The sequence below is a fragment of the Apodemus sylvaticus genome, chromosome 22 (genome assembly GCF_947179515.1).
Source record: "Apodemus sylvaticus chromosome 22, mApoSyl1.1, whole genome shotgun sequence".
Lineage (NCBI taxonomy): Eukaryota > Metazoa > Chordata > Mammalia > Rodentia > Muridae > Apodemus > Apodemus sylvaticus.
In genome coordinates, this window is record NC_067493.1 from 22,612,004 (window position 1) to 22,632,755 (window position 20,752).

Below are 20,752 nucleotides of genomic sequence, written 5' to 3' on the forward strand. Positions count from 1 at the left end.
ACATTAAAAGTATAAGCATCGGGCTGGAGAGATGGCTCAGTGGGTAAGAGCACCGACTGCTCTTCCAAAGGTCATGAGTTCAAATCCCAGCAACCACATGGTGGCTCACAACCACCCGAAAAGAGATCTGAGGCCCTCTTCCTGTGTCTGAAAACAGCTACAGTGTACTTACATATAATAAATAAATCTTTAAAAAAAAAAAAGTATAAGCATCTAGGGAGGACAGCATGGTGGTTCAGGTTTCCCAAACTTTGGGAAGACTGAGACAGGAAGATTGTGAGGCCAGCCTAGGCTACATGATAAACCCTATCTCAAGGCTGGAGAGGTGGCTCAGTGGTTAAGAGCACTAACTGCTCTTACAAAGGTCCTGAGTTCAAATCCCAGCAACTACATAGTGGCTCACAACCATCTGTAATGAGATCTGATGCCCTCTTCTGGAGTGTCTGAAGACAGCTACAGTGTACTTACATATAATAAATAAATAAATCCTTAAAAAAAACTATCTCTGGGCTGGAGAGATGGCTCAGTGGTTAAGAGCACTAACTGCTCTTACAAAGGTCCTGAGTTCAAATCCCAGCAACCACATGGTGGCTCACAGCCATCTGTAATGAGATCTGACTCCCTCTTCTGGTGTGTCTGAAGGCAGCTGTAATTGTACTCATACATAAAATAAATAAATAAATCTTTAAAAAAATATTTCAAAGCAACAGCAATAACAACAACAATACACACAAGTATTTAACTAAAGTAAAATAAATAAGGATTGGAGAGATGGATCAGCGCTTACGAAAGCTCATTGCTCCCCCTGAGGGCCCCAGTTTGGTTCCTAGCACTCACAGCAAGTTGCTCACAACCATGTGCAATTCCATTTCCAGATGGTCTCTTCTGTCTTCTGTGGCACTCTCATATAGTAGCACACACACACACACACACACACACACACACACACACACTGGAAATAAATCTTTAAATTAAGTGCCAAACACAAAACCTATAAAGTAAAAATACTGACATAAATTTAGTATTTGTGCTACTAAAGACAGAAACAAATGCATAAGCATCTCTTTCAAACTCATGACAGACTCTCAAGTTTAAATGCTGACAATGTGGTTTTTGATACCTTACTTTAATATCTTATACTGTTGGTTTGGTTTGGTTTCCCTTGTCACAGGTACACCAAGTGAACCACTATAGACACAAGGGGAGTCTCGAGAGCAAAGAAAAGAAGAGAGAAGAGGGGGAGAAAAAAAAAGAAGGTAGAAAATGGTCTGCTATGGCTATAGGATGTGCATCTCCATACCCAAAATTTCAGTAAACTCAGTACCATCAGATTCAGAACACACAAGGCCCTAACAATCAAACTGCAGAGAGCCAGAGATGACTCATTCTATACAGAGGATCCTAAATACAAGTAAGAGCCAATTAGTCATCAGGAATAGAGGCCAGAAGGCAGTGGGCTTCCAAGACAAATGCTGGGAGAAAAAGACCTTCCATAAGAATGCTATATCTGGCAAAACCACATTCCAAAAATGAAGACCTCTCAGATACGCAATGCTGGAGTTTGCTGCCAATATGCCTACCCTGAAATAAATTCTAAAGGACATTTATTTATTCCCTTCAGTGAGATGGAAGGACAGACAACTCAGAATGAATGAAGAATATAGGTCCCCACAAGCACAACTAAAGAGTTAAGCACAAACCAATTTATCATTGTATTATTTGGAACACAGTTCTTCTTTATTTCTTATGTGATTTAAAAATATGAATGCTTTGAAAGTTACAAATCTATGGTAACAGACACACAATGTATAAAGACATAACTTGTGATAAATCTTATTTGCTTGTAAGACACCCTCTCTCATGTATCCTTCTCAGCTGACCTTTAATTCTGTAGCCAAGGGTTCCCTTGGCTTCACTGTGCTCCTTCTTTCTCTACCTCTGCAATGCTGAGTTTATAGGCATGCACGATAACTCAGTTTTATGATTCTGTGAGGAGATGGGAGCTGAACCCAGGCCCTCCCACACGTGAGGCAAGCACTCTGCCCACTGACTCTGCCCAGGCCAATCTGTAAGTTGTACACTGAGGCCAATTTAAGCTCAGTTATTATAAATGTAGTATGTTAATTATAATCTTTATTGCAATCACATCAAACAAACTCAAAAACAAAGAGGGGCTGGAGAGATGGTTCAGTGGCTAAGAGTGCTGCTCTTCCAGAGGCCTTGGGTCCTACTCCCAGCACCTATGATAGCTTAGTCCTGTAACTCTTGGGGATCTGATTCCTCTGTCCTCCACTGGCACCTGCACTCACACGCACATACCCATATGCAAACACACGTATATATAACTAAAAATAATAAAGACAACATTTCCAAAAGGAAAAAATATTAACTGTTAAGATTTAAAAAGCAATCCAAACAAATGTGGTAAGTCATTATTTAAAAACAGATACTGAGGTGGACAAGATGAATGGCTCACTGGGTAAAACCTAATGACTGAAAGATCAATTCCCAGAACCCACATGGTGGAGGCAATGAACAAACTCCCACAAGCTGTCCTTGGATCTCCACATATACACCATGCCACCCACATATATACTCTAAGTAAACAAATACATAAATGTAATTTCACTGCCATGATTGGGCTTCAGAGATGGCTCTGTGGTTAGGATCACTTACTTCTTCCAAAGGACTCTCACATAGGTTTGGTTCCCAGCACCCACACTGGAAGGCTTCCCTTCCAACAGCCTGTAACTCCAATTCCAGAGGCTTCTGATGGCCTTTGTGGGCATCTGCATCCACATGAAACATATACAGACAAACAGGTATGCACACAAATCCAAATCAATCAATCAATCAACCAATCAATCATTTAAATTGGTTAGCAAGTGTACTGGCTGGTTTTGTGTGTCAACTTGACATAGGCTGGAGTTATCACAGAGTAAGGAGCTTCAGGTGAGGAAATGCCTCCATGAGATCCAGCTGTGGGGCATTTTCTCAATTAGTGATCAATTGGGGAGGGCCCCTTATGGGTGGGGCCATCCCTGGGCTGGTGGTCTTGGGTTCTATAAGAAAACAAACTGAGCAAGCCAGGGGAAGCAAGCCAGTAAGGAACATCCCTCCATGGCCTCTGCATCAGCTCCTGCTTCCTGACCTGCTTGAGTTCCAGTCCTGACTTCCTTTGGTGATGGACAGCAATGTGGAAGTGTGAGCTGAATAAACCCTTTCCTCCCCAACTTGCTTCTTGGTCATGATGTTTGTGCAGGAACAGAACCCTAATTAAGAAAGCAAGATTACTCCCAGTTAAGAGCACACACTGGTTTTACAGAAGACTCAGGTTTGGCTCCCAGCACACAACAGTCCTTAACTCTAGTTCCAGGGAATCCAGCACCTTCTTCTGTATTCCATAGGCATCAGGCACCCATGTAGTACACATACACGGACTTGTAGGAAAACATTCATACATATATACATAATTAAAAATAACAGAATCTTGAAAAGAAAAAATTTAAGGTTCCACTACAATTCAATAGGGGAAAAACAGGGTCTTCAGACATTGCTCACAAGACAGCTAGATAACCACATGTGAAAGAATTAAAATCTTATCCTTGGGCTGAGGAGGATCTTATGCTTAGCTTGAGCTAAATCACTACAATGTTTGGCTTGGTGTGCTCAAAGTCTCAGGTTTCAACCTCATAAAATCAGGTATGGTGGCACATACTTGTGATCCTAGCACTTGGAGAAAGGTGGAGACAGGATACCAATAGTTCAGAACTGTTGAAGGGCTACGAGACCACAGGCTAAAAAACATTTATAGTAACAAACAAACAATAAAAACATAATGCCTTAACCTATATTGTGGAAAAAATTAACTGAAAACAGATTAGAGAGGCAAGAATAACGACGCAATGGGGAAAGGTGTCTGCTAACAATGCCCAGAACCTACCAAGCAAACCAACTCCCACAAGTCATCTTCTGACACGTATGTATATATACATACATGCTTCTCTCTCTCCTGGACTGCATACACTTACACATGCAAGCATGCATGCATGTGCACGCACACGCGCACACACTCAAATAAAATGGGAGGGAAGAATGGGGGCAGAAATCAATCAACAAGGCTTAGGTTCAGTTCCCACCACCAATACAGGCAGCTCACAATCATTTATAACTCCAGTTCCTGGGGACTGACATCCTCTTCTGACTGCAGAGATCATCAGGGACACCTATGGTACATGCACACATACTCTTAAAAAATAAATAAATCTTTTAAAAACAGATCAGATCAGAAAGATACATTTAAAAGCTGAAACTATAAAACTCATAGAAGAGGCAGAGAGGTTAAATACTCCAGACCTTGGATCTGGCAATGGTTTTTAAGAAACAAGTTGGGTAATGGTGGCTCACATGTTTAATCCTAGCACTCAGGAGGCAGAGGCAGGTGGATTTCTGTGAGTTCAAGGCCAGCCTGGTCTACAGAGTGAGTTCCAGGACGGCCAAGGCTACACGAAGAAACCCTGTCTCAAAACAAACAAGCAAGCAAGCAATCAATACTTTTGGGGTTGGAGAGATGGCTCAGTGGAAGAGTGTTGACTGCTCTTCCAGAGGTCCTGAGTTCAATTCCCAGCAACCACATGGTGGCTCACAACCATCTGTAATGAGATCTGACACCCCCTTGTGGTGTGTCTGAAGCTAGCCAGTGTGCTCATATATATAAAATGAATAAATAAATCTTTACTAAAAAAAGGGGGGGGGGGGGAAGAACAAGTACACACATAGTTTAAAGGGGAAAATAAATGAACTGGATTTATGGAAATTAAAAAAATTAATGTGTCAAAAGATATTTTAGAGAGTGAAAGAAAAAGTCTATGGAATGTAATACCCGTCTGCAAATCACACGCTCCAGTTAGGCTATCCTAGTGAAGATGGTGGCACTGGGACAGAGCAGACGCCTCAGCTAACAAAGGAGAGCAGAAAGCCTACACCAGACCCACCGAGCTCAGCAGGGACAGGGAATGAATACAGCTGAAAAGATCCAGGCAGCTACCGAGGTCAGACCTGTACTCCCACAGGCCACAGACGTTAACTTGGAAGCAAAAGCCTTGAAATGTTAAAAGTAAGGCTATGGGTACAGTTCAAGGATAAGAGCACTTGCCTATGGGCAGGAGCCACTGGTTTCAATTAGTTTTAATTTTTTAAAGATTTATTTCATGCGTATAAGTGTTTTGCCTACATATGTAAACCATACGCATGCCTGGTACCCACAAAGGCCGGAGGAGGGAAGTCGGTACCTGGAACTGGAGCTATCGTACATACCGGTGTGACAGCTGAAACTCTCTGTCAAGATGACTGGCTTTGGAATCACCCAGGAGACACATATCTAGATATGTCTCCAACTGCATTTCCCTCAAACTGTGAACCCAAGTAACCCTTCTTTTCTTACACTGCCTTTGTCAGCTACTTTGTCGTAGTAACCAGTAAAGCAACTAATCCAATGGGTGAATCTGTAAGCTGTACCCTGTGGGGCTGGAGGAGATGGCTGAGGGGGTGAGAGCACTTGCTACACAAGCAGGACTCGCACAGGAGCCCGGACACACCCCCACTGTGCCCAGTGCTGAAGAGACAAGAACAGGAGCAGCAAGGTTTGCTGCTGTCCGCTCGGCTCCAGGCAACTACAAGACCCTGTCTCAAGGGAGTAAGTTAAAGATTGACACAGCATGACACCTGACATTCTCCTCTGCCCCATACACTCATGGGTCTGTACACTGAGCACGTGTGTGTGTGTGTGTGTGTGTGTGTGTGTGTGTACTCACACACTCTCACACATGGCACAATACCAAACAATGTATTTACCATGATAACTAAGTAAAGAAGGGAGGATTATACAAAAAGAGCTATACCAGAAACCACTGCAACTCCTCAATTTGCTATGAACCTAAGCTGCTCTACAAAAATAGCCTTCAAAAAAGGAAACAAAATATTTAAATTGTAAAGTGAGATTGGAGGTTTTGCATCAAAAAATTCTAGTGAAGCTAGTTATGGTGGCACATGCCTATAATCCCAGTACTTCGGAGGCTAAGGCAGAAGGACCACAAGCTAGAGACTTAGCCTGGGCTACATAGTGAGATCTTGTTACCTGTCCCCCCAACTCCCCCAAAAATAAAGCTTCTGGAAAGGTATATATAAGAAACAAAGAAGGGCATTCCATTACAAATACTTTTCTGTGCTTGATTTCAGGGCCAAGAGGACACAGTTTGTGTCTATGTGGCCACATGTGGTGGTGTGCACCTGTAATTCCAACACTCAAGAGGCAGAGGCAGGCTGATCTCTTCAAGTTCCAGGCCAGCCTGGCCTACAGAGTGACACCCAGACCAGCCTGTCCCCACCAAAAAAAGTTTTAACAACTGTACACACACACACACACACACACACACACACAAACACATATCCCCACCCCCTACCCCAAAGGGAAAAAAGTGGGTAGAGCTGCTAAACTTGCTTGTGAACAGGTGGCACATCATTCACATTTCAAGGATTTCTTACAATCAGATATAGTTCACTCACAAAATATCCAAGAGCCCACTGATGTCAGTATTTCCGGTAACTCAGCTAACCTCCAATAACGCCTCTGACTGCACTGCCCAACAGTGCTGTGGCTTTCTACTTTGCACCTTTTGGACCGACCACTTACTCAGTTGGTTCTTAAAGATAAGCTACAAGAAGTGGGCCTGCGGGATGAAGGTCGAGGACCGCCACACTCAGATGCCGTCTCTGGAAGCTCCCTTCTTTGGCTGCGCTGACAGTGAGGGGCTGGGAGAGGCAGGTCCCTTCTCACTCTCCACAAACTACTCAGGGACCCTCTTTCCTCCTCACGTTACCATCTTGCACAAGACGGTCTTCTGTCAGTTAGTGGAGTCCTCTCCGTGTGCATGTCTGAACACTTCAACTTCATCCCATCACTAACTTCCTGCACATCCTAGCTGACCTGTTCCAGGGCACGGCACCTCTTTGCTAGGTCTGCATGCGCATCTAGGCGAGCACACAGGTGGGAAAGTAGAAGCTAAGAGCAGCCGTTGGTATTACTCTTTAGGTGTCTTGTTTCCTGAGAGGCTCACTGACCTGAAGCTCGCCGAGGCCAGGCTGCCTGGCCAGTGAGCCCTAGGGATCTGCCTGTCTTGGAGCTGCCCAGTGCTGGGATTACAAATGTGTGCTTTTGTACTTGAGTTCTGGGGTTCAAACTCAGGTCCTCACACACTTTACCACCTAAATCATCTCCCCAGCCCCATGGCACTCTTTAATTTCTTTGTTTGTTTTTTTGTTTGTTTTGTTTTTCCACATACAGTTTCTCTGTGAGGCCCTGGCTGTCCTGGAACTACCTCCATAGCCCAGGCTGCCCTAATCTCACAGAGATCCACCTCTCTGCCTTCCTAGTGCTGGGATTAAAGACATGTACCACTCTTGAAAAAGACATGGCTACTCTTGAATTTCTTAAACATTTGTGTGAACTGTTTAACGTACCTTACAAATATTTTTGCTACCGTGTCTAACTGGTATATAGTGTATGTTTTAATACATACAGAGTATTTTATTTTATGAATCAGATTTGGCAATTTTTTCATGTCCTCTAGATTTAGTGCCAAGTATGGCAAGTTCTTTTATATCCCAGGATGATAAAAATACTTGAATATTCCGAGTAGAGAGACTAAAAATGATCGCTTCCTATTTATTGATACACATGCTGGAGCGCTACATGCAGCGTGTGTCTGTATTTGTGTGTGCCAGAAGCCAATCCGTGGCAGGAGTCTTCCTCTGCTGTTCTCAACCTCGGCCTTTGAAACAGAATCTCAGTGACGCCGGGTTATCTGCTTTGTCGTCTCGCCCAGCCTTTTACACTGAGTGGGAGAGGCAACCTCAGGCCCTCATGCCTGTGCAGCAGTGAGCCATCACCCAGTTCCAAGAGTGCAGTCTGGTTTTCTTTTAGGATCCCCTTAAAAAAAAAAGCTGGTCCAAGCAGCTAGCTAGAAGAAGTAAACAATGAAGCACTTCCATTTGACCTACTACAAAGCTTCACTGGACTCCTTTTAACCACCATTTTAATGGAAGCCTACCCTTTAATATTATTATTTAGAGAAATTAAAGCTAAACTATACTATATGTCATTTAAAAGTTGTTTGGGGTTTATTTATGTGTCTGAGTGTTTTGCCTGCACGTATGTACATGTACCACAAGGATGCCTGGTGGCTCCAGAGGTGCAAAGGGGACATTGAATCCTCTGCAACCCCCTATTGTTTGAACTCTTATTGTTTGAAATAGGCTATGTCGCTGGACCTGAAGCCCACTTATTTGTCTAGACTAGATGACTAGCAAGCTCCGAGGATCCCCTGGGACCCGCCCCCAGCCCCCGGGTGATGATGAAATGCCCTGCCTGGCTTTTATATGCGTGATGTGGCGTGTGCAGTTCCTCACAGGAAGCACCCACTCACTGGGCCATCTCCCGAGTAACTATTTACCTTCTCTCTAGCTTTTTTTTGAGACAGGGTCTCACTATGTAGCTCTCTGGCTGTCCTGGAACTCACTATTTAGATCAAGCTGCTCTTGAACTCATAGACAGTCTCCTGCCTCTGCCTCTAGCTGGCTGGTATTAAACACGAGGCCAGCAGCTCGGCCTAGCTTACTCTTTCTTTTAGTCATGGCGTGCTCTAGTGACTGGACTGAGAACGGCCCCCAGAGACTCCCGTGTTTCAATGTCTGGCCCACAGTGGTAAACTGTTTGGGAACGATGAAAAGGTGTGGCCTTGTTGAAGTGGTTGTGTGACTTAAGGTGGGCTCTGAGGTTTTAAAAGCCCACATGAGGCCCAGGCTCCCTCCTCTCTCTGCTTCCAACTTTCTTTCTGATCAAGATATAACCTCTCAGCTACCATTCATGTCTGCTGCCTCGTTCCTCACCTTCTAAAACTGTAAGCAAGCCCCAATTAAATGCTTTCTTTTGAAAATGCCTTGGTCATGGTGTCTTTTCACAACAACAGAACAGTAACTTAGTCACATACCTACAGGAAGCTAAGCCTGGGTTTATACTGCCCTAAACATCCCACAGTACAATGGCTACCGTAAAAGCCAGGTCAGTGCATGTGAAGATTTGAACAGCCCTCCTCTTAAAGTCTTGGAAAACTCTACTTCTTGACCCATAGTTATAATGGGAAATAGAATCTCATCAAACCAGGCCGGGCAGTGGTGGTGCATGCCTTTAATTACAGCACTTGGGAAGCAGAGGCAGGCGGATTTCTGAGTTCGAGGCCAGCCTGGTCTATAGAGTGAATTCCAGGACAGCCAGGGCTACACTGAGAAACCCTGTCTCAAAAAACCAAAAAAAAAAAAACAAAAACAAAAAAAAAAAAAACCAAAAAAAAACAAAAAAGGAGGAATCTCATCAAACCACTATATCGGAAAAAGCCTTATGAAAAGCCAGTCCAAACAATATATCAATATACCTCATCCAGGTAGCAACCCTACTCAAAGTGTCTTGAGCTAGAGAAACCAGCCTACCAGAAACAGTGTGTGAGCCTTTTTGTTTTTCATGTTCTGTTAAGAAAGTTTTGTGTAGCCCAGGTTGACCCCAAGCTCCCCATCTTCCTATTCCCACTTCCCAAGTGCCCGGACTACAGGCACGTGCTGTAACACCTGGCTTAGACCGTGCTGGGACAGAGCACAGCATCTTGTGCATGCTAGGCAAGCACTCTAACAACTGAGCCACATCCCAGCCCAGGAAGTCCGTCCTCCCATTGCAGTGTTTCAGGAACTGTTCTGTTTTATTTTTTAAATATTTATTTAATTATGTATTTTATATATGACTTCTCTATCTGCATGTATGCCATCATGACAGAAGCAGGCATCAGATCCCATTACAGAGGGTTGTGAGCCTCCATGTATTGGCTGGGAATTGAGCTCAGGACCTCTGGAAGAGCAGCCAGTGCTCTTACCGGCTGAGCCATCTCTCCAGCCAGAACTGTTTTATTCTTACCCTAGACTTCCACTAGACTGCAGGAGCCAGAGAGGGATAGACAGACTTTGCAGATGAGCCCGAGCCTGACTATCATGATGCAGCATCTGCAGGAGTAGGAGGAAAACAGACAAGCAGAGGCGGAAATGGCGCCCAGCATGCTGTGACTGCAGCTCAGCTCCCACAGACTCAGTGCTCGGAAACTGTTCATGGACCGCTGACCCAAGGACAGGAGACTTACCCACAGAAGACTGGAACTGGGATGGAGCTGGAAGTGAAATGTTTGGCACTGAGAGCGTGAAGACCTCTGCTGGGGACTGGACAGAGGGGGTGTCTTCGGCTGGTGGGGTGAAGTCTATCTCATCGTCAAAGTTATCTTCAAATTCCTGCAATCAAAAGAAGTGCACATAGAAAGCCAGCTGTTAGTGTCCCCTGGCTCCTTTGGAACACCTGCCCGCACTTTCTCCAATTCATAGTCACTTCTAGGAAAGAGCTCAAGTAACTGTGCTAACTCCAAACACAAGATAAATAAGATGCTTTCATTTTTGTGCATCACTTTGTTTTTGAATCTGGTTTCCCACATCCCAGGCTAGCCCAGAGCTCCTGATCCTACTGTTCCCACCCCCCCAGGGCTAGAGCATCAGGCATGCATCACATCTGGAATGAGAATAAGTAAGATTTTAAGTAAGCAATGATTATCTTTTGTAATTTTTTTAAACTAACAGCTTAAAGTTAAAAACAAAAGTTTATAAAATACCCACAGAACTTGTCATGGGAATGAATACTTGCCCAGGCTCAAAAACTTCAAGAACAGAAAGGCTCAAAAATTGTTGAGAGATTAAATAATTCTTTCAAAAATCATTATTTACTTTTACAAACCTTTTGCAAACTGGGTCAAAGTTAATTTTATTTTGAAATTTTCTAAGTGCACTTCTAACTACAATGTAATTTCTAGTCAATAAAGAGCTTACCGAGCCGGTCTTAGGTTAGGCACGTATGCTCTGCAGAGGGCCTGATTTGATTCTCATCTGCCGTAACACGAACAGCTGACTCGTCTCATGTGTTTGTGCACATACCCACATATACAGAGTTAAAAATAATCAAAGTATTCTGCTTTAAAAGAGAAACCATGCCAGGAGCTGAGTATGGCAGCACATGTCTTATAATCCCAGCTACTCAGGAGTCCTGGGTACAAGTTCAAGATCAGCCTGGGCAACTCAGTGAGAATGTCTCAAAATAAATAAATACAATACAGTAAAGAGAGTGCTGGGGCGTAACTCACGCACTAACCTAGCACATGGCAGAGTTTGGGCTCCATCCCAGCACCACAGAACAAAGCCACCCGAGACCACATCTATCACGCTGTGGGAATCTTCAATGGTGTGAGGGGCAGATGCTGTCTTATCCTCACTCCTGTGAGCTGGGGTCCTCTGGGGAGCCCAGGTGAACTTAATGAAGATAAAAGGAGTAGCAAACATTCCTTCCTTTGACCCTTGGAACCCCAGAAAGACAGAGGACGGATTCATGAACAAAGTCGTCCATGTTTCTACCATCCCCCTTCTTTTCTTTGTGGCCACAGTCCCTTAGAGCCCCGCCCACTAAGAGGAAACAGCCCTACAGACAGCAATGAGAGATTTCTGACATTTAGGTTTCTGCACATACGTCAGCAGACATTCTCAGGCATTACTGCTATTTGCATGCAAGGAAAGGGGGTTCTGAAAGCTGGATCTGTGAAGGTCCACTGAGCGTGACAGGACAGTACTGGGTAGAGCAAGCCTCAGTGCAGGCTGACACTGGCTCAGAAGGGAAATGATGCTCAATGTGGTGGCTTACAGCACTTGGGAAATAGAGGAAGGAGGGCAGGAAACTCAAGACTACTAGGGGCTTTGTGAGATACTGTGGGAGGGAGGGAGGGAGGGAGGGAGGGAGGGAGGGAGCAAGGGAGGAAGGAAGGAAGGAAGGAAGGAAGGAAGGAAGGAAGGAAGGAAGGAAGGAAGGAAGGAAGGAAAATAGAGAAAAAAAGTTCCATTTTTGTGTCTACCCACAGCTTTGGGTGCTGGATCTCACCTTCCATTGCATCAGACAGGCTCTCTTTGTTTCCTCCGCTGTATATGCTAGGCTAGCTGGCCCTCTAGCTTCGGGAAGTTTCCTGTTTCTGCCTCCCTCCCACCTCCCCATAGGGCACTGGGATTACAGATAACAGTGCTACTGTAGCTGGCTTTACGCGTGTTCTTGGGTTTGAGCTCAAGTCCTTATGCTTCCGCAGCAGCTGCTTTACCCACTGAACCACCTTCCTAGCTTCCCGCTGTGCATTCTCTGTACAGACACCAAACCTCTCTTGTTAAGAGGACTTCATCCATCATCCCTTAAAAATGTCGTATCAAATGTGGCAGCAATTATAACATACCAGTAGATATGCCAGTAGGTAACTCTATAAAGATTCAAGGAGACGACACCATGTAGTAAAAATAAATAAATTAAAAAAGTAAGAAGAAGGAGGAGGAAGAAGAAGAGGAGGAAGAGAAGACAGAAGAGGAGTAGTAGTAGTAGTAGTAGTAGTAGTAATAATAATAATAACAACAACAACAACAGGGGCTGGTGAGATGGCTCAGTGGTTAAGAGCACTGACTGTTCTTTCAACCTGAGTTCAAATCCCAGCAACCACATGGTGGCTCACAAACACCCATAATGAGATCTGACGCCCTCTTCTGGGGTGTCTGAAGACAGCTACAGTGTACAATAAATAAATTTTAAAAAGTAATAATAATGATAATACTGAAATAAGGCACGGCTTCCTGATCTGTATATTGTCTCACTCAGGGCCACTCAACCCCTGAAACTGCAGAACTCTGAGTCCAAAGGAAACCAACCGACATATCATCATCGTCAATACCTCTCATTCAGTTACAGACACTTAAGCTGGGCATCTTAACACAGTGCAGTCCCTGCACTGGTCAGGGGCAGCTGCAAAGTGATGCACAATCCCAGACTGTGAGCTGCAGCACAATTGGCTCCCTTGTGGATACTCACATTCAACAACCCAGATCCATCTACGGCAAGGATGGGGTATCTGGAAACATGAGAGGAGGCTGGACTTTGGTATCAGCAACCTCATCAGACGTTTATCTCTGTCCCCAAGAGGCCAGGTTTCTGTGCAAAGGCCTTCAGCAAGACTGATGGCCAGGGGTTTTAGATTCTGGATCTATTGTTGTGCTCCCAACAGAGAAGTCAGGAAGTTCCCACAGAAATGTGTGTATCCATGTGAGCCTTGGGGGCGGGGGCTGGTGCCTGGGCTGAGGACCCTCCAGGTCTCCCCTGCATTCAGCTTTCTGTGCAGGGCAGAGTTGAGCTAGGAGGACAAGGCACTTCCCCATCTTCTCAGAAACACCACAGACTCCAAGTGAAGACAGCACACAAGAAAAATGGCATGAGGGCTGGAGAGATGGCTCAGTGGTTAAGGCACTGACTGCTCTTCCGAAGGTCCTGAGTTCAAATCCCAGCAACCACATGGTGGCTCACAACCATCCGTAATGAGCTCTGATGCCCTCTTCTGGGGTGTTTGAAGACAGCTATAGTATATATACTTACACATATATAATAAATAAATAAATCTTAAAAAAAAAAAAAAAAGAAAGAAAAATGGCATGAAAGGGGCTGAGGACAAAGAGAAGGAGATGGCGGGAAAGTGCTTTGACCGGCTGTCGGCTCGTGAGTGCTGCGGTTACACCATGCAGCCATTATACCCAGCTAATATACTCTTTTAAACAAATGTTGTGGGGCCCTATTATAGGAAGATGGGCAACTTCTAGAAGTCTCAACTGGTTTGCTGGTAGATCCCATCCATCAGCTGCTACGGTGCCAGACCCTCGTACCCTGACTGTAGGTAGGCGCTGGTCTATGTAGTGAGTGCTATTCTCTTTAGGGAATTAAAGTTTAGAGACAAACTTCAGGTTTCTGGTGCCCTTCCTCATATAAAAAACAGGAAATCCCTTTGCTTTGGTGAAGTAATGATTGCAAATGTGACAGCCTACATAAAAGCCTAAAAGAAGTCAAAACCTGCCTGGTCTTCTGTGCAGACCATAAACAAGTGAACTCAATCATCACACATTGTTCCTTATTTAAGCAAATGTGTAAGACACACTACCAGTAAGTGCTTACTGTACGAGGGGTTCCAAGGGAGCCGGAGAGATAACTCAGCTGGCAAACTACTTGCTGTGCAAGCATGAGGACCAGGTTCAATACCCAGCATCCATGTAAAAAGCCAGACATGGTGATGCATACCTGTTCCCATTGCTGGGGAGGTTTAAACAGGTTCCCTTGGAGTCACTGGTGGTCAGCCTAGCCTTGTCCATGAGCTCCAGTCCCAGGGAAAGACCCTGTCTCAAGAAAACAACTTGGGATGCCTTCGAAGAACAACCTATAAGGTCGACCTCTGGCCTCTAAGCTGATGGATGGGCCAGTTCAAGCTGCCTACTTTTGCCATCAAATTGGTATAAACAGAGTATCTGTTACTGATACAGCATTACAATGTCAGGGTGGAGAGTGAGAGAGCCATGGCAGAGACTGTGTGGGCCACAATGTTTCGGTATACACAGGAAAAGGAAAAGTCTGCTGACCCTTGATCCCTGGAGAATGTAATCCATAGAAGTGCTATTGATAAATGTATCAGAAGATAGTTTAGGGCTAGGGACATGGCTCAGTCAGTAAATTACTTGCCAGGTAGACATGAGGAGGTCCTGAGTTCAAACTCCAGAACACAAGTAAAAATGCTGGATGTGGTTGCAAGGCCCAGCACTAGGGAGGTAGAGAAAGAAGGATCCCCGAGGTTGGATAGCCAGCCTGTCTAGCCTACTCAGCAAACTCCAAGCCAGTGAAACCCATCTCAAAAGAGTGTTACTGAAGACGGCCCCTGAGGTTGGAGTTTGGCTTCCATATATACTCACATGTGTGTGCATGTGCACACACATACCCACAACTCACTTTAAAAACCAGCAGATAATTTTAAATGTCCACGCCATCTGTGCTCACCTTAAAGTCTATTTCTGGGTCCTTACAGCAGGAAACACAGTTTGCAATTAACACTATCAGTATCATTAAACTGCACACCGACAGGATCACAAACAAGGAGGGAACTTCTACAACAGGTACTTCCCCTGCAAAAGACAGAAATTATGTTAAAAACATGTAATTCTCAAGTCAACTTTAATCAACTGAACCAACATTCTGGGTATGAATGGGTCTGAGGACTCACAAAAAAATATTGCCTAACTACTCTAGAAGCCAAGTACTCGCCAAGGCAATCTTGTACCTTACTAACAACAGTCGACTTAGAGAGGCCCTGCAGAGAAAGAAGCTCCCAGGCCTGTGGCTGAGTGTACGAGGCTCAGATCTTACGTTTGTGTGGTGCTTTCCCAGTGCTTGGGTGAAACTGGTGAGACTGGTGAGGCTGGGCTGAGCTGAACCTCATGGCCCTTGGACTGTCTCCCCTCCAATTTCTGACAGTTTCTCAGTCTTCCGGACACTTTTGGAGAGCACTGTGTGGTGTGTCCTTTAACTTGGGTGGCCTGATGTTCCCAAGCCTATGGAGTGATTACAGATATTTGGGGAGTATCCAGAAGAGAGATATTGAGGGAGAATCTCAAACAGTACAGGAGGGAACTCCATGGTTCCTGCATTTGTAGCATATCAGAGGCACATGACTTGTTCCTGGTGAGTAAACTCTGTCTGATCATGTGATGCAGAATGTCTTGTCACCATCAAGTCATCATGTGTTCCCTTAGAGACTCTATGCCTTATTAACAGATCAAAAGCTGAGTGCACATCCACTGATAAGAATCTGAGAGGCTAGGCCTGACAGGAAGAGAGACTAAGTCCTTTTCAACAACCAAAGTCAATTTATAGAAGCCACACTGGTGCCTTGTCCTGACCGGGGGATGCTGAGGAGCTGGCTGGGCACTTCAGGCAATCTGCATCAGCCAAGGTTTGCTTAGAATCTGCTAAAAGGCTGGAGGACAGCTCAGCGGTTAAGGACATTGGCTTCTCTTCCAGAGGACCTGGGTTTGATTCCTAGGTCCTAACGGAGGCTCACATCCACCTGTAACTCCAGGTCCAGGGAATCCCTAGGGCACTGCACTCACACAGAATACACCCATACAAATAAGATACAAATAATATTTTTTTCCCAAACAGAATTTCATTTCTGGCCTGGAACTCACTGTATACCAAGCAGACTAACTTCAAACTCCCTGAATATACGTCAGCCTACTGAGTACCAAGACTAAACAAACATGCTGCCCGGCCCAGCCTTCCACCTTACTTTTTTTTGACACAAAGTGTCTCTGAGCCTGTATCCCACTTCCAGGTTCCAGGATGGCTGCTCAGCAAGCCCCAGTGATGTGCCTGTTCCTGCCACCCCAGCACTGAGACTGCATCTGGGTACCACTGCAGCTGGCATTTGTACACAGGTGCTGTGGGTCAAACTCAGGAAGCATATCTCTGACTGAGCCATCTCCCCATGCCCGCTGTTGGTTATTCAAGTTTAATAACTTTACACGTGGACGCACATAGTAAAGACCAAATGTGACCCGAGATAACTGTATAACCAAGTGTTCTCATAGCCAATATATCAGCTTTACTGATTTTAAAAACATGCTTTGTCCGTCATTGTTTTTCACGTATATGCATGTGCAGGTTCTTGAACACATGCATATATGTTCCCAGAAGCCAGAAACCAATGTCAGCAATCTCCCTCATCATGTCTGCATTTTATCCTTTCATAGTAGGAACTCTCAATCAAACCCAGAGCTCACTGATAGGACCAGTTGCTCCCACTCCATCTCTCCATTGCCATGCCCACACCTGGGCTTTGCATGAGTTCAGGAAATCTGAACTCCAGGCTTCTTCCTTGAGTGACAAGTGCTTTAGTTGCTGGACCATCTTCCCAGCCACACATCCCTTTCGTCTAGACAGGATCTTGCTATATAATCTAGGCCGACCTCGAGCTTTCAATCCTCCGTGTTAGAATTATAGATGTGTTCCATTATGTCCAGGTTGCCACTACATTTTAAGTTTTCTGAATGTCAAGGGCATAACACGTAAACCAAGCTGATTTAACTGGCAGCATTCTTTGCTTGTAATGATACAAAAGGAAAGATACAGCTTATAATTGATTGTATCTAAGATTTGATAAAATGCAGCATTATTTCATCTGATCGGCACAACACCTGATGTAACTGGACCAGCTCCACATCACAGATAAGGAACACTGATATTCCAGAACTGTGGTGGGAAAGCAGCTCTGGAGGCCAAGTGTTAGGAACATGCCCCCACCCTCCCCAGACAACATGGCTTTACCTTATGGTTAACTCTTTCATTCTTTTGTCTCAGTATATAGCCCTGCCTGGCCTGGAACTCACAGAGCTCCGCCCGCCTCTGTGTGAGACTTATCGTGTGCCACTATACCTGGCCCCATAGTTTACCATTTATACTCACAAAACCCTAGTGTACTTTACCCTATGCTTACACTGCCTGGAAGGGCAGTATGGGCTTAGAAGCCCCTTCTCCAAACTCCACAAAGGTGATACTATTACCTTTTCTCTCTTTGACTGTAATTGTTTAATTTTCAAGCACTAACCTATTTCTTATAAAAATGGATCACAGGGATGCCTGAAGGCTACCCCAATGATCTGATTCACCAACTGGTCGTCTGAGTCATTAGGATGGCATGAAAAGACATACTCATGTTAACAACGCATCCTGCCAGCTCAGCCTACCTTCTGATAAACTTTTGTTTTCCTCCTTCACACACATACACACACACACACACACACACACACACACACACACACACACACGCGTGCGCGCTTTTGGTGCGTGCGTGTGTGTGTGTGTGTGTGTGTGTATACACATGTTCCCGATGGCAGGTGCACACATGTATGACAGTGTACATACATGTGTGCATGTGAGAGGACATTTGGGGTGGGATGGTGTTACTCCTCAGACTCTCACTGTCCTAGAACTTCACCACATAGGCCAGGCTAGCTTGCCACGGCTCCAGGAATACAGTCTCCAGCCCCAACTTGCCATTGCTGGGTGCTGGGGCTACAGTGGTTCACTGCTATACATCACTTTTTATGTGGATTCTCAGGATCTCAGGCCTTCCCTCCTTACACTGGTGAAGGAAAACTCCCATCAAATGAGGAAATGAAGCCATAGACTGGAAGGTGAGCTGGGTTTGCTCAAACCACAGAAAGGAAGTAAATTCTAGAAGCAGGAACCACAACTGAAATCCCCAGCCCTGTGGTTAAACCAGAAACCCAGCCTCAGAAATGCTCCTGGCTGCAACTGTTGAGTTTCACTTTAACAGGCTCTGCCTACAACATTCAGAAATGCACAAGACAAAGCAATCATCTGCTCCAGGAAAACATCCACAGTGACAGCCTGTCACCATGCCCTCAGACAGCTCCCCAGGCTCCACAGAGGAGGAGCAAGATAATGAGGGGCTTGGGGCACTTAATCTGTTTCTCCCGAGAGACACTATTTAAAAACACCTGGCATCCCAAGAGCGCATTCCACTGCATTCTGATTCCAGTTTTCAGAGCCCTCTAATAGCTATCTAGCACTTGACTTACTAAGCAGAAAACTTGGGGAACTCTACGAGGTAGGTAGGTACATGCTATTTGCTTTAGAGACAGGTAATTTGGAAAGGGCAGTAATTTCCCAGTAATGACTCATGGTGGGTCAGGAGCTGCTAGCTGCCTATTAATTTAGCCATTATAAATTCAGCCAATTATCTGATCATGATCCCCAGAACCTCCAATGACACCTGTGTGCACATGTAATTAACTAGAGACTCGCCTGGTAAAAAGAAATTGATGACTGATGTTCCAATCCCCTGGGGCTCACACACCATTGATTCTCTGTGTCATTCCTCTTTGGTTCCCAGCTGACATACTTGTGTAAGGAGAATCTCCTCCATTTACAAGGTGGTTAACTGGTAGCTAAGGTAATGAAGGAAGGGCATCAACAACAAACACATTAGTCTAGCAAGTCTAGCTTGGGGAACCAAGGAATATCTTTAAAACAAACAAAACCTGGCTGTTTGTGCACAAACGCGCACATGCGTGCGTGCGTGTGTGTCTGTCTGTCTGTCTGGGTGCACCTATGGAGGGCATAGAATAACTTCCTGGAGTACGTTCTCCCTCCCTTACATGGGTCCTGCGATAGAACTGAGGTCACTGGACTTTTGCAGCAAGCAGTTTAGCTGATGAGCCATCTTGAAGGCCCCCACTGAGTTTCTTGGGGATTATTTTCACAAGTGTGGGTAACTCAACAGCTGCCTCACCACAAAGCCCACCCTGGCGTGCGTGACCCTCACAGAAGCTCTCCATCACCCTAAAACTCCTACCAGGCACACCCAAAACCCACACCTATGGGCTGCATACACCCAGTCCAACACGAGTCACAAGCTTAATTAAAAGAGTATGAAACCTAATTTTTTAATGCACTATTACTCTGCATCTCTCTGCATGGAGCTCTTCCGGGAATTGGCTCTCTTTTTCTGCTGTGGGTTCTAGGGATCAAACTCAGACTGTAAAAGTTGTATGGCAAATGCCCTGACCTGCTGAGCCAGCTCATCAGCCTGTATTAAAAGATTCTTAAAGTAAGTTTATTTTGCTTGATTTTGAGTGCTCCTTCCACAATGTGGGTCCTGGGCACTGCGCTCAGGTGGTCAGGGTAATAACACCTCCTTATATACTTTTAAACTAGTGTTTTAGTCTGCTAGGACTAGAGCAACAAAGAATCACAAGTTGGGTGGCTGAAACAATCAGAAAGCAATACTTCCCAAGTTCCAAGCTCGAGACCAAGGTGTTGGCAGGACAGTCAAAGGCCTTGTCCTGCATCCTCACACTCCATCCCCTCTGCAGCCTAGACTCCTGCTGAGCTTCCCTTGCTCGACGACGACTTGAGAGCCATGGGGTCTGCCCTCTGATCAGACCAATCTTCTTTTACTGCCTTACACTATATCTACCAGGAAACTACCACTGACACCCACCCTACCCCACAATCCCTTGTCCATCAGTGGGAATCATCCCTAAGATCCCAAGTCAAGGATCTGTCTTTGGACAGCCAATTGCATTTCCTCATCACAGAACTGATTACACAATCCTAAATGCCCCTAGCTAACTGGGGCCAGGGATTAGGTTTACATATAATCTACCACTGGTTCCCCAGGTCCCAGTAAAAAGACTGTCTAAAAGATGACATGCAGCTGGGCGGTGGTGGCGCACGCCTTTAATCCCAGCACTTGGGAGGCAGAGGCAGGCAGATTTCTGAGTTCTCGGCCAGCCTGGTCCACAGAGTGAGTTCCAGGATAGCCAGAGCTACACAGAGAAACCCTGTCTCGAAAAAAACCCAACCCCCCCCCCAAAAAAAAAAGAAAGAAAGAAAAGAAAAGAAAAAGAAAAAAAAGATGAAGTGCATGGCTCACAAGACTGACCTCTGGCCTCCACATACAAGCATACATGTGCACCTGCAAAGACATGCACACACATGCACATGAGCACACATACACACACAAACATAAGGGGGGAGGAGGTCACTTCTACAAAGGGATAACCTTTACTGATGTGCTGAAATAAAATCCCAGAGACCGAGGGGTTTCAACGACATGTTCACCTTATCGCTCTGCATGCTGAAATGCAAGCAGGAGGTCAGCGTCTCCTGCAGCCTCTAGCCTTCTCCTTGCAGATGTTG

At 45.2% G+C, this 20,752-nt stretch overlaps 1 protein-coding gene across 2 annotated transcripts in view; it reads right to left on the reverse strand.

Annotated features, from left to right (window-relative positions):
• Positions 1–20,752, reverse strand: part of Lmtk2 (lemur tyrosine kinase 2) — a 91,951-nt gene that overhangs the window by 48,771 nt on the left and 22,428 nt on the right. For both annotated transcript variants that reach the window (XM_052168726.1, XM_052168725.1), the window contains exons 2-3: positions 15,026–15,150; positions 10,239–10,383 (exon numbers count right to left, since the gene is read on the reverse strand). In XM_052168726.1, the coding sequence (XP_052024686.1) occupies positions 10,239–10,383; positions 15,026–15,150 (270 nt within the window). The remainder of the gene's footprint in view (positions 1–10,238; positions 10,384–15,025; positions 15,151–20,752) is intronic.